Source organism: Varanus komodoensis, unplaced genomic scaffold, assembly GCF_004798865.1.
Source record: "Varanus komodoensis strain SLA01 unplaced genomic scaffold, ASM479886v1 scaffold55, whole genome shotgun sequence".
Lineage (NCBI taxonomy): Eukaryota > Metazoa > Chordata > Lepidosauria > Squamata > Varanidae > Varanus > Varanus komodoensis.
The window spans coordinates 3,267,498-3,289,691 of NW_025336157.1; the positions used below are offsets into that span (position 1 = coordinate 3,267,498).

A 22,194-nucleotide genomic window follows, 5' to 3' on the forward strand; every position below is an offset into this window, starting at 1 on the left:
AGATGTGGCCCAAGCAGAACCAGCTGCAGGTTCCCTCCCAGCCACAAAACTCAGCACATGACTCTGGCTCACTCTTCCCGGCCCTAACCTGCCTCACAAGGTTACCAAGAGGATAAATTGAAGGGAGAGGATTGAAAACACTGCACTGAGCTCCCCAAAGGATGAGGAGTATTCAAAAAGTAACCAAATATAGGAAATGCTAAAGAATCATACCAAGAGGAAAACACAGAGCAGAATATCAGATCGGGCTTCTGCACACAAGACTGAATGCAACATGTGAGCAGACCGTTTCCTCTCACAGATTAATTTCCTCCCCTTAACACTACTCATCTGCTGCCTAAATCCACAATTACAACTCTAAGAAATCATACATAGAATAATGCCTCCCTGTACATTATTTATTATTATTTGTTTGTTCTGTCAAATATTTGGTATAGAGTCTTTTACTTATAGACTCTGCAGGGATGCTGCAGACTGCATTCCTGCTCATACAATGGAACCCCCACCTGTTTGTGCCAAGTCAGCTGCAAAAGCATAAAAGTTTAATTTTTTGTTCGTTTTACTACCAGCGTGCTCAACCACAACGGAGAAATGAACAGATGCAAAACCAGAAACGTCTCGGCATTCTGGTTGCAAAGAAAACCAAATTAGCAAAAGTTCACCCTGTTTATTCAGAAAAGGAAGTGGGCAGAAAACAAGTTGGCTTGGAGGATGTAACAAGGAAGAGAAAACCCGTAACTCTCCACTCCTGCTCAGAACGCCCGGCAACGAGGACTCGCTGCATGAAATAAACCCTCCCTCTTTCTAGCATTTGAATTGTCTCTGAAAGAAAAGGAGTGCTTCCCGAGGAAACCAGTCTCAAACACAGCACCACAGGGAGGCTGTGTTTGAGATCAACACACAGGGATCAACAACAGGAATAAATAAGTGAGCTCTCGGACTGTGACCACAACAGCACTGGTAAAGGTCCAGAGACCTTCTGCAGAATCAGTTGGCAGTGTATCAGTAATGCCGGAAGTGAAACCAACATCCTCAGGAACTCCGCTGAGAAGTGGGGGCTGGCTCTGTTCTACTCCAAGAATCATTAATCAAAGAACCACCCTCGGAGGCAGATCCAGCTAACAGATCGTGCTTCAGTGAAGCAAGCTGGTACAGACAACGGCCGCTGTCTGAATTCTAGAAAAATAACCTTTAAAAGGCAAGGCAGTATTGGCTAATCCCTCCTCTGGTTGAAGTGCTTTTCAGCCAATTCTGACAGCTGACAGACTCTGCGCCTGCTGAAGAGTTCTGTGTAGCCCTGAGGTGTGCAAACCTTCCGAGTTACCCCAGACTTCAGCAGGACAAAATTGCATCAGATCAGCATGATGAGAAAGTTTTGCACACACCTAGTCAAACAGACTGAGCCACTCGGTAATTATTACCTTGCCTTGCCTTGCCTTGCCTTGCCAGGGGTCGTTCTTGCTTTTTTAATGCAAGGCAATTTGCTCACCAAATCCGCTTTCCTCCTCATTTTTCTTGCACATTATGGAATGCATTTCTGCTCAGCCTTCACAGCCTTCATTTGGGTTCTCAGCCAGGCTGCTGTGGTCCCAGGCTGTACTGCAAGCTGACCCAGAAACTGGCCTCCTCTGGCCTGAAGAACTGACCCGAAACCTTGCTCTGTTGCCCAACGAGCTGAAGCAGCGTTGCGCAATCTTCCACCACCCTTACAAAACAATACCCGGATGCGGCTACACTAGCAGCTCAGGGTGCCAGTGTCACATGATACACAACACTAAAAATAAGACTACATTTTGGAACGGGCAAGTCCAGCCTTAACGACTGCCCTCAACACTCTTTATGTAAACTTCTCCCGGTGGCTAGTCGACTTGCGACAGAAGCTGGGACTTGGTTTATGAAACAAAAACGCAGGTCTGACCATTACTGTATTTTCAATATTCACAACACAGGGCCTGCCCTTAAACTTAACTGCAGGCAGTATTAAGGCTGAAAATATTAAAAAAACCAGGAGGGGAGAGACTGAAAGCCTCTGCAACCTTGTCCCTCATTAGATCCCCTCCTGCTGCACACCTGGACAAACTATGCCACGTTGAATGACAATGAAGATCATAAGTTTTGAAAGGCAGAAGGTTCTTGCCCCTAAGAGCATCCAGGTAGGCCCGACCAAGGGCGGACAAGCTAGGCGTGGAACCGCCCGGAAAGCAGCCCCAGTCGGTCGATGTTTTTATGCAAGACACTGTGTAAGACGCAGAGGTACTTCCCGACGTCGGTGTCCCTGGAAAAGTCCCGGAAGAAAAGCCCCGTGGCAGCGTTGAAGGTGAACTTCTGGGGCAGGGGGCTGTTGTCGCGCATGTAGTCCCAGACGCTGAGCAGCAGCAGGTGGACCTCGAAGGGGGCCAGCTGGTCGAAGATCTCGTGCATGTTGCTGAGCACGGGGGGCAGCAGCTGGCCCTCGCCCATGCAGGCCACGAGGGCGCCCGAGGCCTGCAGGTGCCAGGGCGAGCGGGCGGTGTCGTTCTCGCGGGAGGCCTCCCAGTGCGCCATGAGCGTGGCCATGAGGCCGCGGAGCAGCACGGAGCAGTAGCACAGGGCCGGCCGCCCCTCGGCCACCAGGGCCAGCAGCTGGAAGAGCAGCGGGTTGTCCCGGAAGGCCCGCCCGATCTGGATGTCCCGCTCCACCGTGTTGCGGGTGTGCTCTTCGGGCGGCCACACCAGCTCGCTGTTGGTGACGTCCGGGCAGACGGTCTCCACCAGCACCACCGCCACCGTCTTGGCCGCCTCGGGGCTGACGGCGATGCGTGGGGGGGGCTCGGGGCCTGCCCCACGGGCCGCCCCACAGCACTGGAGCAGCAGGCCCAGGAAGGTCTGCACGTGGTGGGAGACCTCCTCCGGCTCTTGCTGGGGGGGCGCGTGGGGCGGCTTGAGGCCCCTCCCAATCACCCCAGCGTGGAAGACGGACCACACGCTGCCCGAGAAGTTCACGGCCGCCATGAAGCGGCGGTTGATGTCCAACAGGGAGATCCGGGCCCCTTCCAGGGCGGCCTCGTTCCCGGCCGCGGGGGGCCCGGCCGCGCCCCCGAAGAGCTCGGCGTTGCCCGGGTGCAAAGCGCCTTCCACCAGGTACTGCAGGATGGCCTTGCCAGCCATGGGCGAGGCCCCGCTCAGGCAGCAGAGGAGGCGGGCGCCGTAGCTGACACCGGTGGGGCACGTGCCGCGCAGCATGGCGAAGAAGTGGTGCACGGCGGAGCGGACGAGGAAGAGGAGGTGGGCCGGCTGGATGGCCTTTGGCGCCGGGCACACGGAGAGGAGCTGGGAGGCCGCCTGGGCCACCTCGGGGCTGCGGTGCAGCAGGAGCTGGCCAAAGTCATGGACGTGCCCCGAGAGGGCCTGGCCCAGCTGGCGGCCCATGGAGGCGGGCCCCTCGCCCTCCCACTGCAGCACCAGGGCCAGGTTCCGGCAGAGCTGGGCCGTGTGCTGCTCGGAGAGGCCGCCCGCGTGCAGCTGGCAGACGCTGGTCTTGACGGTGGCGGGCAGGAGGCTGCTCATGCACGAGCTGAGCACGGCGTAGAGCTGCGTGGCCAGGCTGAGCTCCTCCTGGCTCTGGGCCAGCGTGAGCAGGTAGAAGAGGGCCTCGCTGGCGCAGCTGGGCGTGCAGTAGACGGACAGCAGCACCAGCAGCTGGTGCTGCCAGAGGAAGCGCTTCCTCTCCAGCCGCAGCGTCTCCGCGCACAGCTCCCGCACGTGGCCCTTCAGCTCGTCCAGGAAGGGCACAGCCCGCGGGGGGGGCCTCGGCCAGGTTGGGCGCCCCGCGGTTGTACACCAGCTTCTGCAGGTTGAGCAGCAGCAGCTGGATCACGCGGTCGCAGGCCTCCCGCACGCTGTCGTGCACGGCCAGCCCCGGCGTGGTGATGACCGAGGCCGGCATGGCCGTGTTGATGAGGAACTGCAGGGTACGGTAGGCCCCGCCGGCCGTCTGGCAGAGGAGGTGCACCACGATGCTGACCATGTTCTCCAGGTCCTCCCGCGGCAGGGCGGCGAAGTGCTGGTGCAGCTGGTTGAGCACGGCCGGCTTGAGCGAGTCCACCAGCTCGGCCGAGATGGTGCCCAGCAGGGCGGGGGACATGACGGCCAGCTGCAGCAGGAAGGGCACGGTGGCCTTCTGCTGCGGGTCCCGGGCGGGGCCCAGGCTGCCGTGGAACATGCGCAGCAGCTCCTGCTTGATGTTGGCCGAGTGGCGCGAGGCCAGGTGGCCCAGGATGCCCACCACCGAGGCGATCTTGGGCACCCGCTTGTCGGCGGTGGCGGCGCTGGGGAAGAGCAGGAGGTCGGCGGAGGCGGTGCCGTGCATGCAGAAGTCCTTCAGCCCGCAGGACAGCACGCGGTTGATGATGGTGTTGGGGAAGGAGGAGCCGATGTGGGCCACCACCCAGTCGAAGTGCGGCGAGTGCTGCACGGACGTGTCCAGCAGGGCGTCCACGCAGGCGTCCGGGCAGGTGCTGATCATGGAGGAGAGGCACTGGGTGTAGATCTCCATCAGGGTCCGCGTGGCTTTGCAGGACATCCAGAGCTGCAGCAGCTCGTTCAGGCTGCTGGCGTGAGGCACGCCGTGCCGGCTGGCATACTTGCTGCTCAGCTGGCCCATCAGGTCGATGGACCAGGCCGAGACCAGGCCCGCCCAGGCCTTGGGGTTCATGTGGACGAACTCGGACAGCACGGCCTGGATCTCCTGCACCACGTCGTCCAGGTTGGGGCCCTGGGAGTGCAGGGAGCCCATCCCCCCCTCACTGCTCTCCAGTTCCAGCAAGTAGGTACACACGTACTCGTCAAAGACGCCGCGGAGATGGTCCAGGACCGCGCTCCGGGCGGGGGGCAGGCTGCGCAGAAGCAAAATGGCACAGCGGGCATGCTCCTTGATGGTGAGCTTGTTCCCATGTACAGGGTCCACACCGCTGAGGAAAGCCTTGACCTCCTGTGCCAGCTCTTGGGAACTGCCGGAGGAAGAAAACAAACCGCTGAGGCTCGCTTCGACAGAAGCTTTTTGTGGGATGGAAAACGATCACCACAGAGTGAATTCACTGTTATTTCCCCTCAGTCATGTGAGGGAAGAAAACACCTCATCATCTAATTGAGAATACACTTACATTTGTGTTACTTTAAACAAAGAATCACAGCTGCTAATATTCAGAATCCACTTTTGGTGCACTGTACAGGCCCTACTCGTTCCAATCAGGACTTATTAAATTAACCAAATGGAGAGCATCCAGATGCTTTTCTGTCCTAGTCATTTATTGCTTAACCTGTTTATTAAATTATCCTCAGACGACTGAAATGGAAGGAGATAGGGAGTCATTTTGCTCCTTCCCTCATAACTACAGAACCCAGCAGAAGTTATTCCACAAAGCTGATTGCTAGGAGAGCCAAATCAGAAAAAAGGAAGTACATCATCACACCGCATTTTCACTGTGTTGTATTTTGGCTGAATAAATTGTATTTGCATCTTTTATATGCTGCTGTGGAACATTAATTGGATGAAGGGCAACTTAGAATTTAAAAAATATATATTCCCACTCACTCCCAAAAGAAAACCCCTGAATGTATGGAACTGCACTGAGAGCCAATTTCAGAAGATAAGGAGGCTGGACAATTGCTGCTGCCTTAAGTCAGATGATAGAAAAAAGCTCTTGAGCCAAAACCCTGCAGAGTGACTTCCAGTTGGAACACACACACACACACACACACACACAGGGAGGGAGGGAGGGAGGGAGGGAAGGAGGGAGGGAGATCCCCAACCTACCACCCTCCAACTGGATTGGATTACAACTCTCTTCACCCGGGCAAAAGTGATTCTGCTAGCCGTGGATAATGTGAGCTATGCCTCTGGAGGTCACCAAGTTAGGGGGACACCCCCCCATCAGTAGGCCCTGATGGCATTTGCCTACATTTTTCTATCCTCTTTTGCTGTTGTCTCCCTCTATTTACTGATGAAATTCCGATTATGAACTCTACACCTGTTTCTTTGGCTGCATCATGAACACCTTTATCTTGGCCCACCTAGCCCAGAACTTCCTGCTCTAGCATCAGCTCGTCATCCTTTCGTCCGGAGAGGCAGCAGGCGGAATGCGACATTTCCTCACACCGCTGCCAACCTCTGCCATAGCGTGTCCTGTCCTCCATCAAGGAGTTTACTACAGAAAGTGCCATGTACACTAAGGCCAGTATCATCACTATAATCTAGACCTTCTTTTAAGACCACCTTGGCTGGTGGGCACCTTCTTATTCTCAACCTATAGACAATGCCAAGCACTGAGATACTCAGTAGGGCATTAAACAGATGGTTTCACAGCAGGAACAAGGAAAATACCTTCCTGCAGTGGGTTCTAGCCATGCAGCCCCACTTCTGTCTTCTTCCTTTCCTCTTGACATTTAGAATGTAAACTCCATGGGACAGAGACCTGCCTCCTTTTGTATTTTTGTCATTTTTCCATCGTTCTTAGCATACTGAAAGCCTTCTCTGGGCACCTGCCACCCACCATTGAAAAAAGCAATTGCACTGAGCTCCTCATTTTACTCTGTATGTATTCATTCAATTTCCGCACACACCACTCTTTTCCCCCTTACAACAATTCTATGACGTAGGCTAGCCTGAGAGAGGCTAATTGGCCCAAAGTTTCCCCCTGTAAGCATCATGGCCACGTGTGGACTTGAACCTGGGCTTCTCTCCTTTCTGGGCTGTCAGTATAATCTCTATAAACCAGCATACACAATAGCTAAGCCCAGACACACATAAATGAACCAACCCATTCTGTCCTACTGCTGTTTCGATGTTTAGATTGTAAGCTACTCGGAGCAGAGACCTACCCTCCTTTATGCTTCTCCAAAGCGCTATACTGATGTTAACCACGGCGCTACACTCATAAGGAGCGTTTGAAAAAGCAGCCTGAGCCAACGGCGATCACTGCAGCCCTGGGCTGCCAAGTCCCACAAACTGTGGGGCTTGGAGAGGCTCCAATCTAGGGCGGAAATCCCCCCACCCCCTACAAGCAGGCGGGCATCCAATACCTGAGCGGTGGAGGCGCGACTGTCGTTTTGGGGCTGGGGGCGGACCCGGGAGGCCCCGCCACCCCCGGGGCGTCACACAGAGCAGACATGCCGGCCCTGGAGAATAAATTAAGGGACCAGCCGGTGCCCTCTCGCTTTTCTTTCCCCCGCCCATCTACTGCGCCTGCGCACGGCGGCTCATGGGGAAGCATAAAGGCAGCGCACGAAGCGTGTCGCCTCCAAAAACGTCCCGGCTACTTCTCAGACCCCCGGCACTGACGTTCCGTTTTCTGTTTAAGTGCCTCGAAAAGCAAAATCAAATAATTATTTAAAAGAGCATGTATATGCATCACAGTGTCCTGTCTGAAGATCCCCTGAAGGTACAGAAGCAAGTCCCATTGAGCCAAGTGGGCTTTACACCCCCAAATAAAGGTGGGTTTGCAGCCCTCATAGCCATAAAGACTAGCCGACTTTGGTTTCTGTAAAATTCCCTCAGTATCCCCCTATCCCATGCTAGGGATTCCAGTCACCACCCATAATATATTTATATGGACCAGTTGCCGACAAAAAGTTATGACCACTGAATGTAAAGGCAATTGAGCCTTGTAATTCTTTAAACAGCATCAATTCTAGAAGCACCTCTCCATCCAAACACCACAAAGAGAAGGCAAACTAGAGATTCCTGCCCCAAAGAACCTCCAAGCTAAAGCAGAGGAAGATAATCAATCAATCGTGCTATACGATGCTGTTAATTATGCATTATTAGTTGCTGTTTTTGAATTAGTGATTGAGTACATAAAGACAGGTGCTAGTTTTATTTTTAAACTTCTATCCTGCCTTTTCCCCATAGGGCACCCCAGGGGCTTATATAATCTTTTTCCCTCCCTTTTTATCCTCAGAGCATGATGCCCCGTCCATACAATCAAATGTACAGAGACACAGATGGCAATGTTTACTTTGAAAGATTTTCACTTTGGCCCATGTGTTTCTGAGAAAGACGTGTGTCTCCAGAGTATGGTTTAAAACCAATACAAAATTTCCTCAGAACAGCAGCTGTTTTGAAAAGAGACTGTGTGAAAAGAGTTCAGCTCTGATGAGAAGTTGAAAAAGGGTATAGTGGGTTTAGCAACCCAGAGGAGTTTTGTTTTAATGCATTTGTTAAGCACTAACAGTTTTTTGTAAGCAATCAAAACCTCAAAATATTACACAGTACTCTTTTTTAGGTCCAATGTTTATAACCAAACTATACAGGGAGTACCTCCTTGCCAATTCTCCTAGATCTTTTGGCAATGTTCTGTACCATCATTCATACCAGCCTTTTGACTCATCTGGGACAAGCCTTGGAAGCAGTATTTTCTGCAGACTCCAGGCTTCCTTGGAGGAGCAACTCCAGAAAAAAGTACTGGGGGGACTCCAGGTCGTCCCTTTGACCTATGGAATACTGTCAAGTTCCACCCTACTATTCCATAGAAGGTACAGAAACTTCCGAACTGGTGCATGGCGTCCATTTACAAACTTAACAATACACTTAAATTAAATCTAGGCCAGGGACCAGTGCAGGTTAGATTGGGATCTGCTGATAGACCCTCAGGTGAATTAGGGAGTTCTCCTAGACTCAGGGTTGGCTTGAATGTTTCCAGGGCCACCCTGAGCAAGGGACTTTCTGGAAAAGGCTGATCTGTTTGGTGGCCCATGCCTTAAGATGTATCACAACCAGACTATTTCAATGCCTTCTGTACAGGGAGATATACATTGAATTGAGCTGCTCTTTGCATGCTTACCTTTCGAGTAGATGTACAAAGTTTGGCTGTGTTACACACTGGGTGGAAAAATGTCCTTTGGATGCTCTCCATTCACCTATAGGTGGAGTTCCCCACTGCTGCATTTGCAGGCACCCCCAAACTTCAAAGTACCTCCTTTTTAGCATATGCACATGGACTTGTGTATTATCCATAACTATGAATATATATGAAATGCACAGAACTTTCTGGCGATCTAGATTGCCACAAAAGTCAACCAAATCTTCAAATAAGTATCCATATTCAAGCATTGATAATTTCCTCAGGCCATTGCATTACAGGAGATGAGCATTTTATTCTTCCACTGCCATAACCTTCAGTCAAAAGTGCATGGAAAATCCATTTGCACTGATGATTTGTTATATGCCATAAGGCAGGTAAATAACTTTAAATGGCGTGTACTTCAGTGAATCCTGAAAGACTGTTCCGGTACAAGATCTATCTCCATAATAAAGTCCCCACAAAAAGAGGCAGCTACCGGATATTACCAAAACATTCATTTCAAGCAGCATTAGCTGTGTGGGACAATTGGCTGAATTAGGCAAACCCATACTAAAGAGACACTGAGGAGGCCAACAAATATGAACAAATTTTTTCCAGTCATACACAACCTAAGATCCACAGACACCAACAAGTAGATACCCAAAACAGCAATCTACCAATTAGAGATTTTGTGGTGATGCTCGTAGTTGTTTTTCAGCTTCCCAAATGGGTCCAAGCCACAACCAGAAAGGGAAATGGAAGCACTGGGAAAGCCTAATTTCCATCTTTTGCTTTCTCCACTCTGCTTTTGTCTCTCTAAATGAGAAGAAATTCCACGTTCCATATCATGTTCATTTTGCATCCAGAACCAAGCCCACTATCAACTCCCTTCCAGTATCCCAGACACACACTTTTCCCCTTCCAGAAACACATTTTCACCATAACACCACCAGGAAGAAAACGAAAACCAGTAGAGGGCAGAACGGACTCTTATCCTTTTATCGGACCAACAATGTTTGTTGTCTTAGATCTAGAAGCTTCTGAAGCTGGAACATGTAAAAAGCAGGAAGTCTTGACCCCGTGTGGATTTAGCACCAGATGTTTCCTTCCCCTTCAGCCGAGATTGGTGAGTGACATAGGAATACCACTCCCTGTGTTTCACAGAATCGAATGCATGAAATACACTCAATGGAAATCAGTGAAGCTTACTCCCAGGTTTCAGTGCACAGGATCATATCCTTCAATCATTAGTTGCTGTTCGTACATACGCTGGCACAACCCAGCTCTGTTTGTCAAGAGAAATACACAAGAGCTCAACCCGTCTGCAGTCTGTTTGACAAACCTCTCCCCTCTTTTGCATTTTTAACAGGAACTGAAGTCACATCTGAGTTTATGGAACTAAACTGCTTTGAAATCCAAGCCCTCAGGCTCCTCTGGTTTTGCAGCCTCAGTGTCCCATCCTGCCCCACAAGTCACATCCTGCCCCACAAGTGCAACAAGCTAGAGGAATGAACATGCACACGGCGCTTCCAGACTTCAGAGACACATCTCAGCTTTCTGCTCCAGGATCAGGCTCAACTTCTTCCATATCCACATCCGGGCAAGCTGTAGGCATTTCCTTCTTCTTTCCCTTTCTGCTCCGAGTGCTTTTACTTGGTCCCGGAGACGCATCGACTGCAATTTGAAAGCAGAGAAGAGAATTTAAAAACCACACTCCTCCCTTGTGTCTTGATGTGTGGGCTTTCCATGCTAGGATCAGCTTTCCTGCCCAATATACCCCCATTTCTCCAGAGAAAAAGAAGTAGTTGCCAGTCAAAGAAGAAATACAGGGATGGGCACGCCTGTGCGTTTAAGATTCCCCATGTTCATCCCAAAGCTGTGTGAAACGGTTTACACATTCAGCAATATCAAACAGATCCCTGTGGGGAAAGCTTTCAACAACTGGGATTTTTAATTGAGGCAACATGCAAAAGGATGCCTGGTGCAGAGGGAGACATTTTTCCTTTTTTCTTGGGATACTAGAACTCAAGAGCTCAGCTGGCTGTTGGTACCCCACCACTTGAGAAAAACAAAAAGGTATTCCCTGCATATAGAAATCTAACATGCCTAGGAGTAGAGGTTTTGTGGGGGTTTGTGCTGTGCATAGAGGGCCAGCTACTCAGTGATAGAACATACCAATATACAAACCACTGCTACGCCCTGCCAAAAAAATGCACAGAACTCCCTGCATGTAGAAATCTAGCACGTTCAGTTCCCCACCCCACACATGCGATAAAATCCAGCAAAACCACTCCACTTGGAAAAACTGGTACACACAGTGGCACACAGTCCTTCAAAAGTGTGGTATTGCCTTTAATAATGAATTGACAGATAGGAAGTGGAAGCCCAAGGAGGTAGGCAAAAGTCCCTTTCTTTAGGCCCAACCGGAGAGCACAAAGGTTACCCTGCATCTCTGTTTTCTCCTTAGTGGTGTGGCGGATTTGCTTCAACAGTTTCCTTTTCTTCTTCCCAGAGAGAGTAATGTTTGCCCGAGTGCTGGATCTGCAGCAGGAAGCCAAGGAGACGGTGTGCAAAAAAGAGGAGACATTGTAAAGTTGGTTCATTCATAGAATGCAGTTTTAAAAACCCAAGTCCTTCTCTGCTCCGAACAGCAGTGCAACTCTTTCCCAGACGCTGCTTGGCTTACACAAAATATCCTTTACACAAACTGTATGCCATTTGTATTGTGTTGTTGAAATCAACAGAAGCCATACAAAGCAGAACTCACGAGCGTTTCTTCAGGTGGTGAATGGTGATGAGTCCCTCATCTATCACTGCTCCCACAATTCGGTGTTTCTTCCGTTTCTGCTTGCTCAGAACACGGCGCCGTTTGAAAAGCTTTTTTTGCAGCTCCTAAAACAGAGAGAAGGAAGCCAGTTCCATTTGGCACAACAAAGACAACTCTCACTTGTTCGATTATTTTCCACAAAAGAAAAATGGGTGGGGTGGAGGAAATGCCTCTTATGCAAGTCCTAGCTATTATATAGCTAAATTAGAGCTGTAAGCAGTGTATCGTTCATTCATCCATTGCTATTTTTTAAAAACATTATCCTTAAACTGTTAAGTGGAATATAACACACTATTTTTGACAGAAGCTACTGTTTTATACTGAAACGTTTCACACATTTAAAATCTATATACACAAACATTTCAGAAAATATGCACATAATCCTTATTGTTAAAGCTATAAGATGCATACACTGCACGCATTCCTGGAGGTCATTCTACTTGCTTGTCTGGAATCCTCAAAAAGGAAATTATTTTTTACTGCATTTTAAAGTGTTCACCCGTAAAATCAAAACACTCTTGTTCTTTTACCGGCCTTTGCTTTCTTAACATTGTAAGCTGCTCCGTGCCCCTTTGGAGACAAGACATGGCAGGAAAACTTGTAATAATAATAGCAGTAATAAGACCTTTTTATTTGATCATTATTTTAAGAGTTAATGTTTTTAGACGTTTTCGGATTCCATTTTTCCCCTTTTTCACAGTCGCATTTTCTATAGTGATGTGTTTTATGTTTTAATAATTAATCTCTTATATAGTAGTTTTGAATTTATTGTATTTTTATATCTTGCAAGCCGTCCGATAGGGCGGGGTATAAATGTACGTAATAAATAATACATAAATAATAATAAATAAATAATAATAATACATTACCGTCTTCGGCCGGTTGATTTTCCCACTAGGAGCCCCCATGCTGGACTCACGTGGCCTCCGCAGCCCAGCTCTGTTTAACTTCCGGGTCGGAGGCACGTGACATTCCGCTCGCGGAACGGCCGGCCCCTTCCTGTCTGTAAATTCTCCTGCTGCGCTCCGATTGGCCGAAAGGAACCTGGCCAATCAGAGGCGCAGTTGTGCTCGGCCCCTCCCTATCGTTGTGAAATGAATCACGTGGTGGAGCCCGAGGCTATAAATAGAGGTTCTGGCGACACCCGCCCGTTCTTGCGGCTGTTGCTTCTGCAAAGGGAAGGTGAGGAATTTGGGAATTTTTTTAGAAGTCAGTGAGGTAGATGTTCCAAACTTACCGGGGTATGAGGGATCCATACTGATTCGTTGATATCCCGTAGAATAAAGCCCGATCGTAAATGAATTTAGTTATGGACAAAATCTGATAATAAAAAATTGCAGAAGCCACGTGGTGGTCTCATGGCGGCTATAAGGCTGGATCCTTTCGTGGAGAAGTAGACCTGTAAACGGAAACACCAGGATCGGTCCTTTTTCCTCGGCCCACGGAGCTGTGGAGGGTGACCTTGAGCCAGGCATTGTCTCAGCTCAGCCTACCTTATAGGGCTGTCGTAGCAAGATCCCCTTTGCAGGCTGAATAAAATGGAGATGGGTGACAAAAGCCCCCCTTCCCAGCTGGTTAAAATGCAGGAAGGTGATAAAGGTAGTGACTCTTGTCCAGATAGGGGAGCCTAAATCCAGTGACTGCCTCGCATCTTGACCAGCTTAAAGAAAGAAGTTTGGGTGGGGAGGGGAGGGAAGGGGTGGGGGCTTAAGAGGCTGCCAAGGTTTGCAAGCTTGCCGCTTCTGCACCATGCCTCCTCTTCTTGGCAGGCCCGGGTTTTGCGGTGCCCGGCTCTGTAATGTCCGGAGGTAAAGGAATGCCCACCCAGCGCTCTGTCTTCGGTGCCAGCAGCTTTGCCATCTGCTGGTTCTATCCTCAAACGCTGGGACAAAGAGCCGAATCGCAAAGCGGTGCTCTCCTTCAGGTGCCCCTGAATGACATTCTGGCTGGGGGTGGTGGGAGCGTAGTTCAGTGCCCCTTGTAAACCATAGGACTTGTCGAGAGGAGGTGCTTTCGAGTAAGGGAACGTCTTGACCATATTATATTGTCTCATGACTCTTCTCCACAGCATTTCTGAGCGGATTGAGAAGCACCTCAAGATTTTCAAGAGCTCTCCCCACAGAAGAATCTGGACGCTTCTGAGCATGGATTTGACACAAACCAGCATCTGGAATCAGCTTTGAGGCTGCGGAGGAGAACAACCTAAGAATGGCCTCCTCCCATCTCATCTCTTAGCTGACATATTAGCCAGGGGATGATGGGAGTTACAGCCCAACATGTTGGGCTGTATCAGCTTAGGAAAGGCCAGACTTGAGACTTTTCCAGTTTTCCTTTCCTGATCATACTATTTATTTTATTTATTTACATATATACTAGGGGGGTTGTGTTAAGTCAACAGATCTTTGCAAGATGATTATTTTTATTTTCTTTTGCAGCTATGTATTTCTCCCACTGTTAATTGTTTTAAATAAACTTTTATGAACTGAAACCTGTGGCTATTTTTTTGGTGGGGGGGGCAGGATACTGGTTCATGGATCTGTCCTGAAGTCGGTTTTGGAGCCTGCTACCTGCTTAAATAGGGCAGAGGAATTTATATCATTTGATGTATTTATTTGAAGTGTTTTTAACTATGATCTTTAGCCAAAAGGCCCTACAAAGATTAAATAAAGCAGAGGTCAGAAATAAACTGCACATGTTATGGACTTCAACTCCCAGCGTTCCTAAGCCTTTGGCCATGTTGGCCAGGGTTTGCAAGTCCCAAACCTTGGAGGTCTTCCCTCTGCTTGCCTTTGAGCCAACAGAAAGAGGCAGGGGGGAAAAAGCTAAAGAATGGTTGCCCTGATGAACTGAGACAAGTGGAACTCATAGCCTTCTGGAAATATGGTACGCAGGTCAAGTTTCGTCACATGCCCCTTCAAGGGAAATGTGTGCTTTGGGGAAACAAGGCTACCTTGGTCTTAGGAAATCAAGGGAGACGACTGGCTAGAGAATCTTGAGGACTGCTAACTTGAATTCTTAAAATGGCCTTGTAGGAGTAGTGTTTTTTAATACCCTTTTTAAGATGTGCCAGCGACTGGCTAGCACTGGTGGAAAGTCCCATCAGCCAACTGCTCTTGGTCTGGAGTTCTTTCTTTGGAAGGTTGGTACCCACTCCGGCATGGGGTGAAAAGTAGCTCCATTCGCCATGGGAAAGCTCCAAGCGTCCCGAAGCAGCAGGACAGAAATGGTAAGGACCAAAGGCTAAGAGTAGGGCAGGCAAAACTTCTCAGTTTGCAGATAAGAGAAGGAGATGCAGAAAAAAGTTGGATTTCCGCTAGCTCAGCTTCTGGGCCTGGAACCAGTCCTTTGAATTATCCCGCTTGAGAAAAGGCCAGGCTCCTTTTGAAAAAAGCTATTCCTGCTGGGTTTTAGGCAATCCTTGATGCTCAAGGGGGTGGGGGGGGGGGGGCTTTGGGCCAGCCCTGACTTAGTCTGACTGGCTTGTGCTGAGAATAAAGACCAAGGCGAGGAGAACCTAGTAAGCTGCCATGACTTCCTTGCAAGAGGGGGAACGAAGCAATGCAAAATCTTATTTTATACATTTGCTATTCCCAGAACTAAGTAATACTGGATTTCATCTTCCACAGCAAGCAAGAAAACATATCCTTGAAAGGACAAGGCTTGCTTTGAGCTCAGGAAAACAGCACGCTTTAAAATTTCCAGCCCTTATTTTAAAGCTGTCTCCCCTGGACGGGGCATTTTTATATATTTTTAAGGTGCTCAGAGCCCAACCTATCCATCTGGGCCAGGGACACATTTAATGCTCCAGTGAGAGCTTGAAGGATTAGAGTTGGCAACATTTTCAGACATCTAAGTTCACTAGGGAATAGTTTTCCAAGGAACCGGAGGCCAGTAAAGTATTGTGCAGTTGTGAGACGCAGCAAACCCATGAAGGACTCCGCATGGCTGGACTCAGAATAAGCTTCTGCCACAACACGTGCCTAAAATCGAATAAGGTCTTCTGATCTACAGGGCTGGATTTTTCCAGCAGGGGAAGCACGGGGGCCCCCTGCTGGCAGGCAAGGGATTAACCACGGCACTAGAGCATGAGGGGAAACTGGGCGGGTTTATGCAAATATTGCACCCCGCACGGCGGAGGAAAAGTTGCCTAGCTCGGTTAAAATGCCCATTTTTCCAAATGATTTGGCTTACCGCGAGAGGATCCGTCTGGACCTGGATCAGGGCGACGCTGCAGGAGGTCGCTGCGGGAATCGCCGCTCCGCTGCTCCTCCGGCGCTGCTCCGCGCCCCGCCACGTCTGGTTGCTCGCCATCCGCCCAAAGGCCATCGGAAAGCGGGTCCAGGGCGGCTCCGGCGCTGGTCGGCATCGCTTCTCGGCCTTTTGGCTAAGATCAAGTGTAGTATCTGTTCTTATCAGTTTAATATCTGATATGTCCTCTATTTGAGGACTACATATTAAATGGATTTTTGGCACTGGGAGATGGAATAGGGGCTTGCTCCATCCACTCCAAGCATCGACCTGGTATTGCAGTACCTCCAGGAACGGTGCACCTCCCCTCTGGGGAAATATCTCTGGTTCAAAGAGCAGAATTAAAATTTCCTTCTTTTTTTCTATCAACTTTTTTTTTCATTTTTCTATATTCATTCCTTGAATAAGCATTTGTGCTCACTTCTCTGTATTCATACTATAAATACATCTTTAATATTTCATTTCTCTATATTCGCTCCTCAAATATGCATTCAATGTGTTCATTTCTCTATCTTCATACTACAAATACATCTTTAATATTTCATTTCTCTATATTCACTTCTCAAATATACATTCAATGTGTTCATTTCTCTATCTTCATACTACAAATACATCTTTAATATTTCATTTCTCTATATTTGCTCCTCAAATATACACTTAATGTGTTCATTTCTCTATATTCATACTACAAATACATATTTAATGTGCTCATTTATATAGGTAAAATACTATATTCTACTCCGAAGGCAATCTCTTTTTCTATCTATCCTTTTATTTACCACATACAGGGTGTCCCCAAAAAATGACTTTATTTGCAATGTGACTATCTGAGTAACTGCATGTCCTATGCAAGCCAAATTAAATAGGCTTCATGTTGAACAGTCAAAGATTTATCTATCAAAATTCGAACGAGAGATTCCAAGGGATGTTGCGGGTTTGATAACTGATCTCACAAAGCTTCACAAATGTTCAATTTGCGCACCGCCTGTGACATGACACGCGTCAAGTCGGGCGTCCACCTCCTGCCAAACACGCCGTAGCATGTCTTGCATAACGTTGCATAACTGACTTTAGTTGATTTTACACATTTTGTTAAAATTTGAGATCATTTGAGCGAGAATTGGCTATGTTATTAGACCACGAAACCATGTCAATATTTTGGGACACTCCATACTTTGATCTTATTCCCCCAAACCTCTTGCTCAATAGAGATTAATACTTTAATATCCAGGCTTTCCCAAAGAAATAGACCTGGTCTGGCTTCCCTTTTTGGATTTCCAAACTAGTCAGAATTCTTAAAAGTTTAGGTTAAAATGCAGCTTTTTTTCTTCTTTTAGCTTTGTGGAGCTTGGCCTGTAAGCACTACGCTGCTCAAGCTTTTTCTTACTACCCCTTAGCTGCTACATTTCTGCATGCAGGGCTGCTGTGCAAGGCACAGACCCAAAACGGAAGGGGGCAGCTTTAATTCAGAGGGTGGCAGACAAGGGGCTCATTTCTGCTATTTCCTTCATCTTTTGGTGTCCTCTGTCCATAATTCAAGATAACTTACAGTGAATGGCCCAGTGGAGCACAGTTTTTGGCTAATGAGCAGAAAAGCATTGGGACCCCAAGGCGAAGATGTCCTGCGACTTCTGCTCTCCATCCTTCAAAATCCGGATCCATAAACTAGCTTTGCAGGGGGGAAAAACCTTTAGCTGCTACTTTTCTGCATGCAGAGCTACCTAAGGAGAGAGAGAGAAAACATATATCCCTTTGATGCTTTTGCCTTAATTCAGACTGAATACTTGTCTCACTTGAGAGGGAGACCAGGAAGGCCTTCTCTTGCATAGCTTTGTGGGAGAGGAGATTTTGGAGGCAGAATAGTAGTAGAGCTGGAAGGGGCCTGTAAGGCCATCTAGTCCAGCTTCCTGCTCCGCTTTCTTTCGCACATGATCTCTCTGAAGGTGACACCAGAAGGCCCCAGCCACTGAAAAACCTACCGGTGCGACGTGGGATAAAGGCAGGAACGCTTTCTGTGTTTCTTTTTATTTGGAACACTGAGGCCTAGAATCTTAGGATGCATGCAACTCAGAAGCACTCCCCAAGAAAGACCTCACGCAGTTGTGCCATTTAGTCTCCCTTAACTGACTTTCCTTCAGAAAGGGAAGAGAGAAGCCGAAGAAAGGGCAGCAGGAAAATACGGGAGGGCCACACGGGGAAAGCAACCCCCTGCGGGTCCTCCCTGGGAAAGTCCAAGCTGACGTCCCAATAAAACTGCACCCGGCCAAGGATTTCCTGGAATTCCCGGGGCAGAGCCCTGCTTCGCCTCCAGGAAGGGGGACCAACCCGCACCTCCGAAAAGCGACCCCCAGACACACACCATAAGCCCGGGCAGGATAGGAGCGCGCGCCAGCCGGGCGCAAAACCATGAGGACTAGCCTCGCTTCCTTAAGACGCGCTGCCCCGCCCGGAGTCTTAGCCCCGCCCGCCCCTTCCCTCCCACCCGCTCGAAGATGGCGATGGCGGCGGCGGCGGCGGCGGGAGCGGCGATCGTCAGGGGGCGCAAGGGCCCCCCGCGGTTTTGGGGCGCCCCGGGGCGCTCCTGGCAGCCCTTGGCCGCCGCCTTTTCCTCCCGGCCTGGCGGAGCCCCCGGGGGCTCGGGGCCCCCTCCGATCCAAGCTGCACCCCTCGCAGGTAGCGGATGGGGAAGATGGGTCCCCCGGCAAGCGATCCCATTCTGGGTGGCTGCAGCCCGGCAGCCTCCCCAAAGCCCCGCCGTCCCCAAAACCGCAGGCGAAGACGGCGAGGACTAGTTCCTTGGCCCGGATCAAGCCCGCGGCTGAGCTTTGGGGTTCTGTTTGGGGGTGTCCGTGGCGAGCACCCGCCATGGCATGCGTTATTTTACTTAATTTATTATCTATCCCATTTCTGGACCACCCGTAGCTGAAGCTTTCCGGGCAGTTCACAACAGGATATATATAAAAGAATAATACAGTACATAGAACATTTACAATTAATTAAAATAGCATTAAAGGCATTAAGCACACATTAAAATACAATATTATTGGCATTAAAAGCTCAGTGCAGCGCCACCGAAAAGGACTCTCCTAGCTCCTTCGGGGGACCTACTTTGTTCTCCCGGGGAGCAAGCTATGAAAACAATAAATTTAAGCGGAAGGAAGAAACCCAAGGGATTTTTTAAGGGGTGCAGTGCCCCCAACCTAAGACGGTCGAAGTACAAGCCAGCCTCGGGAGCACCCAAACAAGTCATTCGGGAGGACGGAGATGGGCTTTCGAAATGCGGGGAAATCGAGGTCTTGGGGAGAAGCAGAAATTAGTTCCGGATCTCGCTGCTGATGGCTGGAAAGGAGGAATGTGGGAGAAAAGGGGAGCACAGCCAACCTGCCTTTCCACTGCTTTAGTTCTGTCTGGCACTGCCAAGGAAGCGTCTTGTACCCCCTTCTGTGGGATTTTAATGGGGTAGCCGTTTGGCAAGCGCTTCGCTCAGAGCCATCCCTTCCCATCTCTGTCCAGAAGGCAATTTTTTTACTCTAGAGTAGATGGAGGGACCCCAATCTACCGTTAGGACCTCTGCCACCCCCTCATCCTCGGATGCTGATCTGAAGCGCCTACGCCCAGATTTTAAAAATGGGGGGGGGAGGACATAATTACTGGAAGTGTTTTTTAAAAATGGGTTTTGGTCCCGACGCCCATGTAAATAGGATTGTGGCCCTAATCCGTTTATAAAAGGGCTGCTTTTAATTATTTTTCTTCCACATTCTGCGTATTTAAAAAGGAGTTTGGAGTGTTATTTATATTTATGATTGGACCTATATCCCACTTTTTTCTTCTTTAAAGAACACAAAGTGGCTTAGCTCATTCTCCTGCTCCTGCTCTCCGTGCCCACAACAACCCCCCTGCGAGGAAGGCCGGGCTGAGAATCTGTGACTGATCCCAAGTCACCCAGTTGGGTGCACTGGACACAGCCTGTTCGAGGCTGCGCACTGTAAAATCGGCAACAGAAGCCTGACACAAACACAACGCGGCTGAAGCATTTCCCGCCCTGACCTCCCCTGGGAAATCGCACTAGCTGCTACCTTTCTGCATGCAGGGATGCTGGGTTATGGGCAAAGGTGGCAGGAGGGAGCAAGGGGCAGCGAGCGCACCTGCTCCGTCCGTGATGCCCCTCTGTCCCTGGACGTGCACGTGGTGGGCATGCCGTGAGCGGAGCCGGCTGGTGCCAGGGGTCAGACTAGATGGCCCGAGAGGCCCCTTCCGACTCGCTCTGTTTCTGTGTCCCCCCAGACAACCTGCTCTGCCAGATGGACCAGCGGGACACCTGGGACCGCTTCTACGCCGCCAAGGGAGACGGGGCGGCCGGGCCCCGCCATTTCGAGTGGTTCTTCGGCTACCGAGAGATCGCCGGGCTCTTGCTGACTCACCTCCAGGGCCTGCCCCCCGGCCCGGCCCGGGTGCTGGACGTCGGCTGCGGCACCTCCGGCTTGGGCCTGGGGCTGCTCCGCGACTGCCCCCGCCGGCTGCGCGTCTCGTGCCTGGACTTCTCGCCGCCGGCCGTCGCCACGCTGCGGCGGCTCCTGCGGGAGAGCCCCCCGCCCCGGCACCCCCTCTCCCGGCTGCGGTGCCACGTGGCCGACGCCACCCGCCTGGCGGGCGCCTTCCCCCCGCGGTCCTTCCACCTGGTCCTGGACAAGGGGACCTGCGACGCGCTGCTGCGCGGCCCCCGGGGGCCGGGCCGGGCCGGGGGCCTGGTGGCGGCCTGCCTGGCCCTGCTGAGGCCCGAAGGCCGCCTGCTGCAGTTCTCCGACGAGGACCCGGACGCCCGGGCGCCCTTCCTGGAGCGGGCGGGGGGGGTGCCCGTCGCCGTGCAGGAGGTGGGCTGCTTCGGCGGCATCCGGTACTACGCCTACATCCTCGGCCCGCGAGCCCCGGACCCGCCGGCCGTTTGTGGGGCCGACGGGTAGAAGAGGGGTGCGGAACGGAGCCGCACTCGGATGCCGCCCAGACGTGCTGGACCGCCCCCCATCACCCCCAGTCGGTGTCCCCGCTTCTCCCTCCAGCACCCCTGAAAGAGTGGGGCAGGGACAAGCTAGAGGATGGCTCCTGTGCCCGTAACTCGCCGGGAAGGCCGGCTTAAGCGGGGCCCGGCTAGGGGAAGGCCGGTGGGGTGGCGTCACCGGGGCAGAGGAGGACCACGCGGCCCCAGAGGGGCAGATGCCGCGGTGAGATCCACACGCAGCTCCTGCCGCCGGGTAAATGCTGCCAAAATTCCCCAAGAAGGGGCAGGGGAAAGCGGCTTTTGTGCCAGGGAAATGGCTGTGCCGGTTAAATTCACAGCTCGTCTTGTCGCCGGACGGACTTGCACCGGTCGTGAGGAGGACCGAGAGCCCTGGGAGCCGGGAAAAAGTTGGCATGAGGGTAGCCATGGCGGGCACCTCTCGGGGACCCCCTGCCCAGAACTGTGCCCCCTTCCATATTTAAATCTGCCCGTTCACCTCCGGACGCGACGGTGGAGCCGAGCGCCTGCCCGCTGCCCGTTTGCTCCTGGCTCTCCGATGGCCGAGAAAGCAAAGCAGGGCTGCGATGAGACAGAGGAACAACAAAGGCAAATGCATCACCACGCTTAAATGAACTCTCCGGGGAGCAGGTTTTCTTGACCCCCCCCCCAAAACCTGCACCCTGCTTTGTCACGGAGCTTGTGCCCCAGCTAGAGTAAACTCTATCCTACACCTCTTCTGGCTTGGTGGCGCGTTTGTGATCTCTTCACAGTCTTAAGGACTAGAAACTTGTTTTGGTGTTATTTCTCATGGAAGCTTAAGTGCCCGTCACACTGCAGTGTACCCATGCGCATGCACCCAAGCGTGAAGCCGTGCCACCGAAAGAAATAGTACGCCACCAAAGGAGCCGTCTCCCCGCAGAAGAATCACATTGGGTGCACAGTGAAAGCTTTTTATTCCTGAGTTGTGGACAAGGTTTTGTGAACGCCGAGCTAATATTCTGCTAAAAAATAGGTGCCATTTAGCGTGACTGTCTTCCAAATATAAACGCAGTAGAATATAAGTTGCCCAGCTCACTTTTAGCCCCTGAACACTGTTTCCAATGGGGGACAGCCCACAAAAAGCAGAGTCCCTCACACCCACCAGCACCCCCCTTCAGTACCTGGTACTCACAGATATCTTCCTTCTAGAAATTCCATTTTTGCTGTCCCGGCTGATTTCTACACACACATTTGAAACACAAGATTACCTCTGGCCTACTGACCTTCACAGGAATTCTCCGCTAGAAGGAAAAAGTAACCCCATT

General features: G+C 50.7%; 3 protein-coding genes, 1 long non-coding RNA gene and 2 other non-coding genes across 8 annotated transcripts in view; 4 read left to right on the top strand and 2 right to left on the bottom strand.

Moving 5' to 3' along the window:
* The window catches only part of GANAB (glucosidase II alpha subunit), a 38,103-nt gene extending 30,933 nt beyond the window's left edge, over positions 1–7,170 (bottom strand). For all 3 annotated transcript variants that reach the window (XM_044448628.1, XM_044448626.1, XM_044448625.1), the window contains exon 1: positions 7,060–7,170. In XM_044448628.1, coding sequence (XP_044304563.1) covers positions 7,060–7,148 — 89 coding nt within the window. In that variant the 5' untranslated portion in view covers positions 7,149–7,170. The remainder of the gene's footprint in view (positions 1–7,059) is intronic.
* Positions 7,171–9,107: 1,937 nt separating this feature from the next.
* On the bottom strand, positions 9,108–12,597 carry CUNH11orf98 (chromosome unknown C11orf98 homolog). The gene is made up of 4 exons (XM_044448828.1): positions 12,516–12,597; positions 11,587–11,711; positions 11,263–11,360; positions 9,108–10,493 (listed from the first exon to the last, which is right to left on the bottom strand). The coding sequence occupies exons 1-4, from the start codon at positions 12,552–12,554 to the stop codon at positions 10,369–10,371; spliced, it is 387 nt and encodes a 128-aa protein (XP_044304763.1). The 5' UTR covers positions 12,555–12,597; the 3' UTR covers positions 9,108–10,368.
* A 197-nt stretch (positions 12,598–12,794) lies between these two features.
* Positions 12,795–14,134, top strand: LOC123032722. The gene is made up of 2 exons (XR_006416526.1): positions 12,795–12,828; positions 13,715–14,134. It is a non-coding gene; the product is annotated as an uncharacterized LOC123032722 (long non-coding RNA).
* LOC123032735 lies at positions 13,399–13,539 on the top strand. Its single transcript, XR_006416533.1, has one exon. It is a non-coding gene; the product is annotated as a small nucleolar RNA SNORA57 (small nucleolar RNA).
* A 1,876-nt stretch (positions 14,135–16,010) lies between the features above and the next one.
* On the top strand, positions 16,011–16,201 carry LOC123032737. The gene has a single exon (XR_006416535.1). It is a non-coding gene; the product is annotated as a U2 spliceosomal RNA (small nuclear RNA).
* A 2,185-nt stretch (positions 16,202–18,386) lies between these two features.
* CSKMT (citrate synthase lysine methyltransferase) lies at positions 18,387–21,918 on the top strand. The gene is made up of 2 exons (XM_044448383.1): positions 18,387–18,567; positions 20,179–21,918. Exons 1-2 carry the CDS (start codon positions 18,387–18,389, stop codon positions 20,853–20,855), a joined length of 858 nt encoding a protein of 285 aa, XP_044304318.1. The 3' UTR covers positions 20,856–21,918.
* The last annotated feature ends 276 nt before the right edge of the window (positions 21,919–22,194 follow it).

What these genes read in the sequence shown, in the direction of transcription:
- CSKMT (XM_044448383.1), top strand. Translation starts at nt 18,387, where the DNA reads ATGGCGATGGCGGCGGCGGCGGCGGCGGGAGCGGCGATCGTCAGGGGG. An exon ending in CCAAGCTGCACCCCTCGCAG is followed by an intron (nt 18,568 to 20,178) that starts GTAGCGGATGGG and finishes GTGTCCCCCCAG; the next exon opens with ACAACCTGCTCTGCCAGATG.
- CUNH11orf98 (XM_044448828.1), bottom strand. Translation starts at nt 12,554, where the DNA reads ATGGGGGCTCCTAGTGGGAAAATCAACCGGCCGAAGACG. An exon ending in CACCACCTGAAGAAACGCTC is followed by an intron (nt 11,361 to 11,586) that starts GTGAGTTCTGCT and finishes TTCCTGCTGCAG; the next exon opens with ATCCAGCACTCGGGCAAACA. An exon ending in GGAGAAAACAGAGATGCAGG is followed by an intron (nt 10,494 to 11,262) that starts GTAACCTTTGTG and finishes TTCAAATTGCAG; the next exon opens with TCGATGCGTCTCCGGGACCA.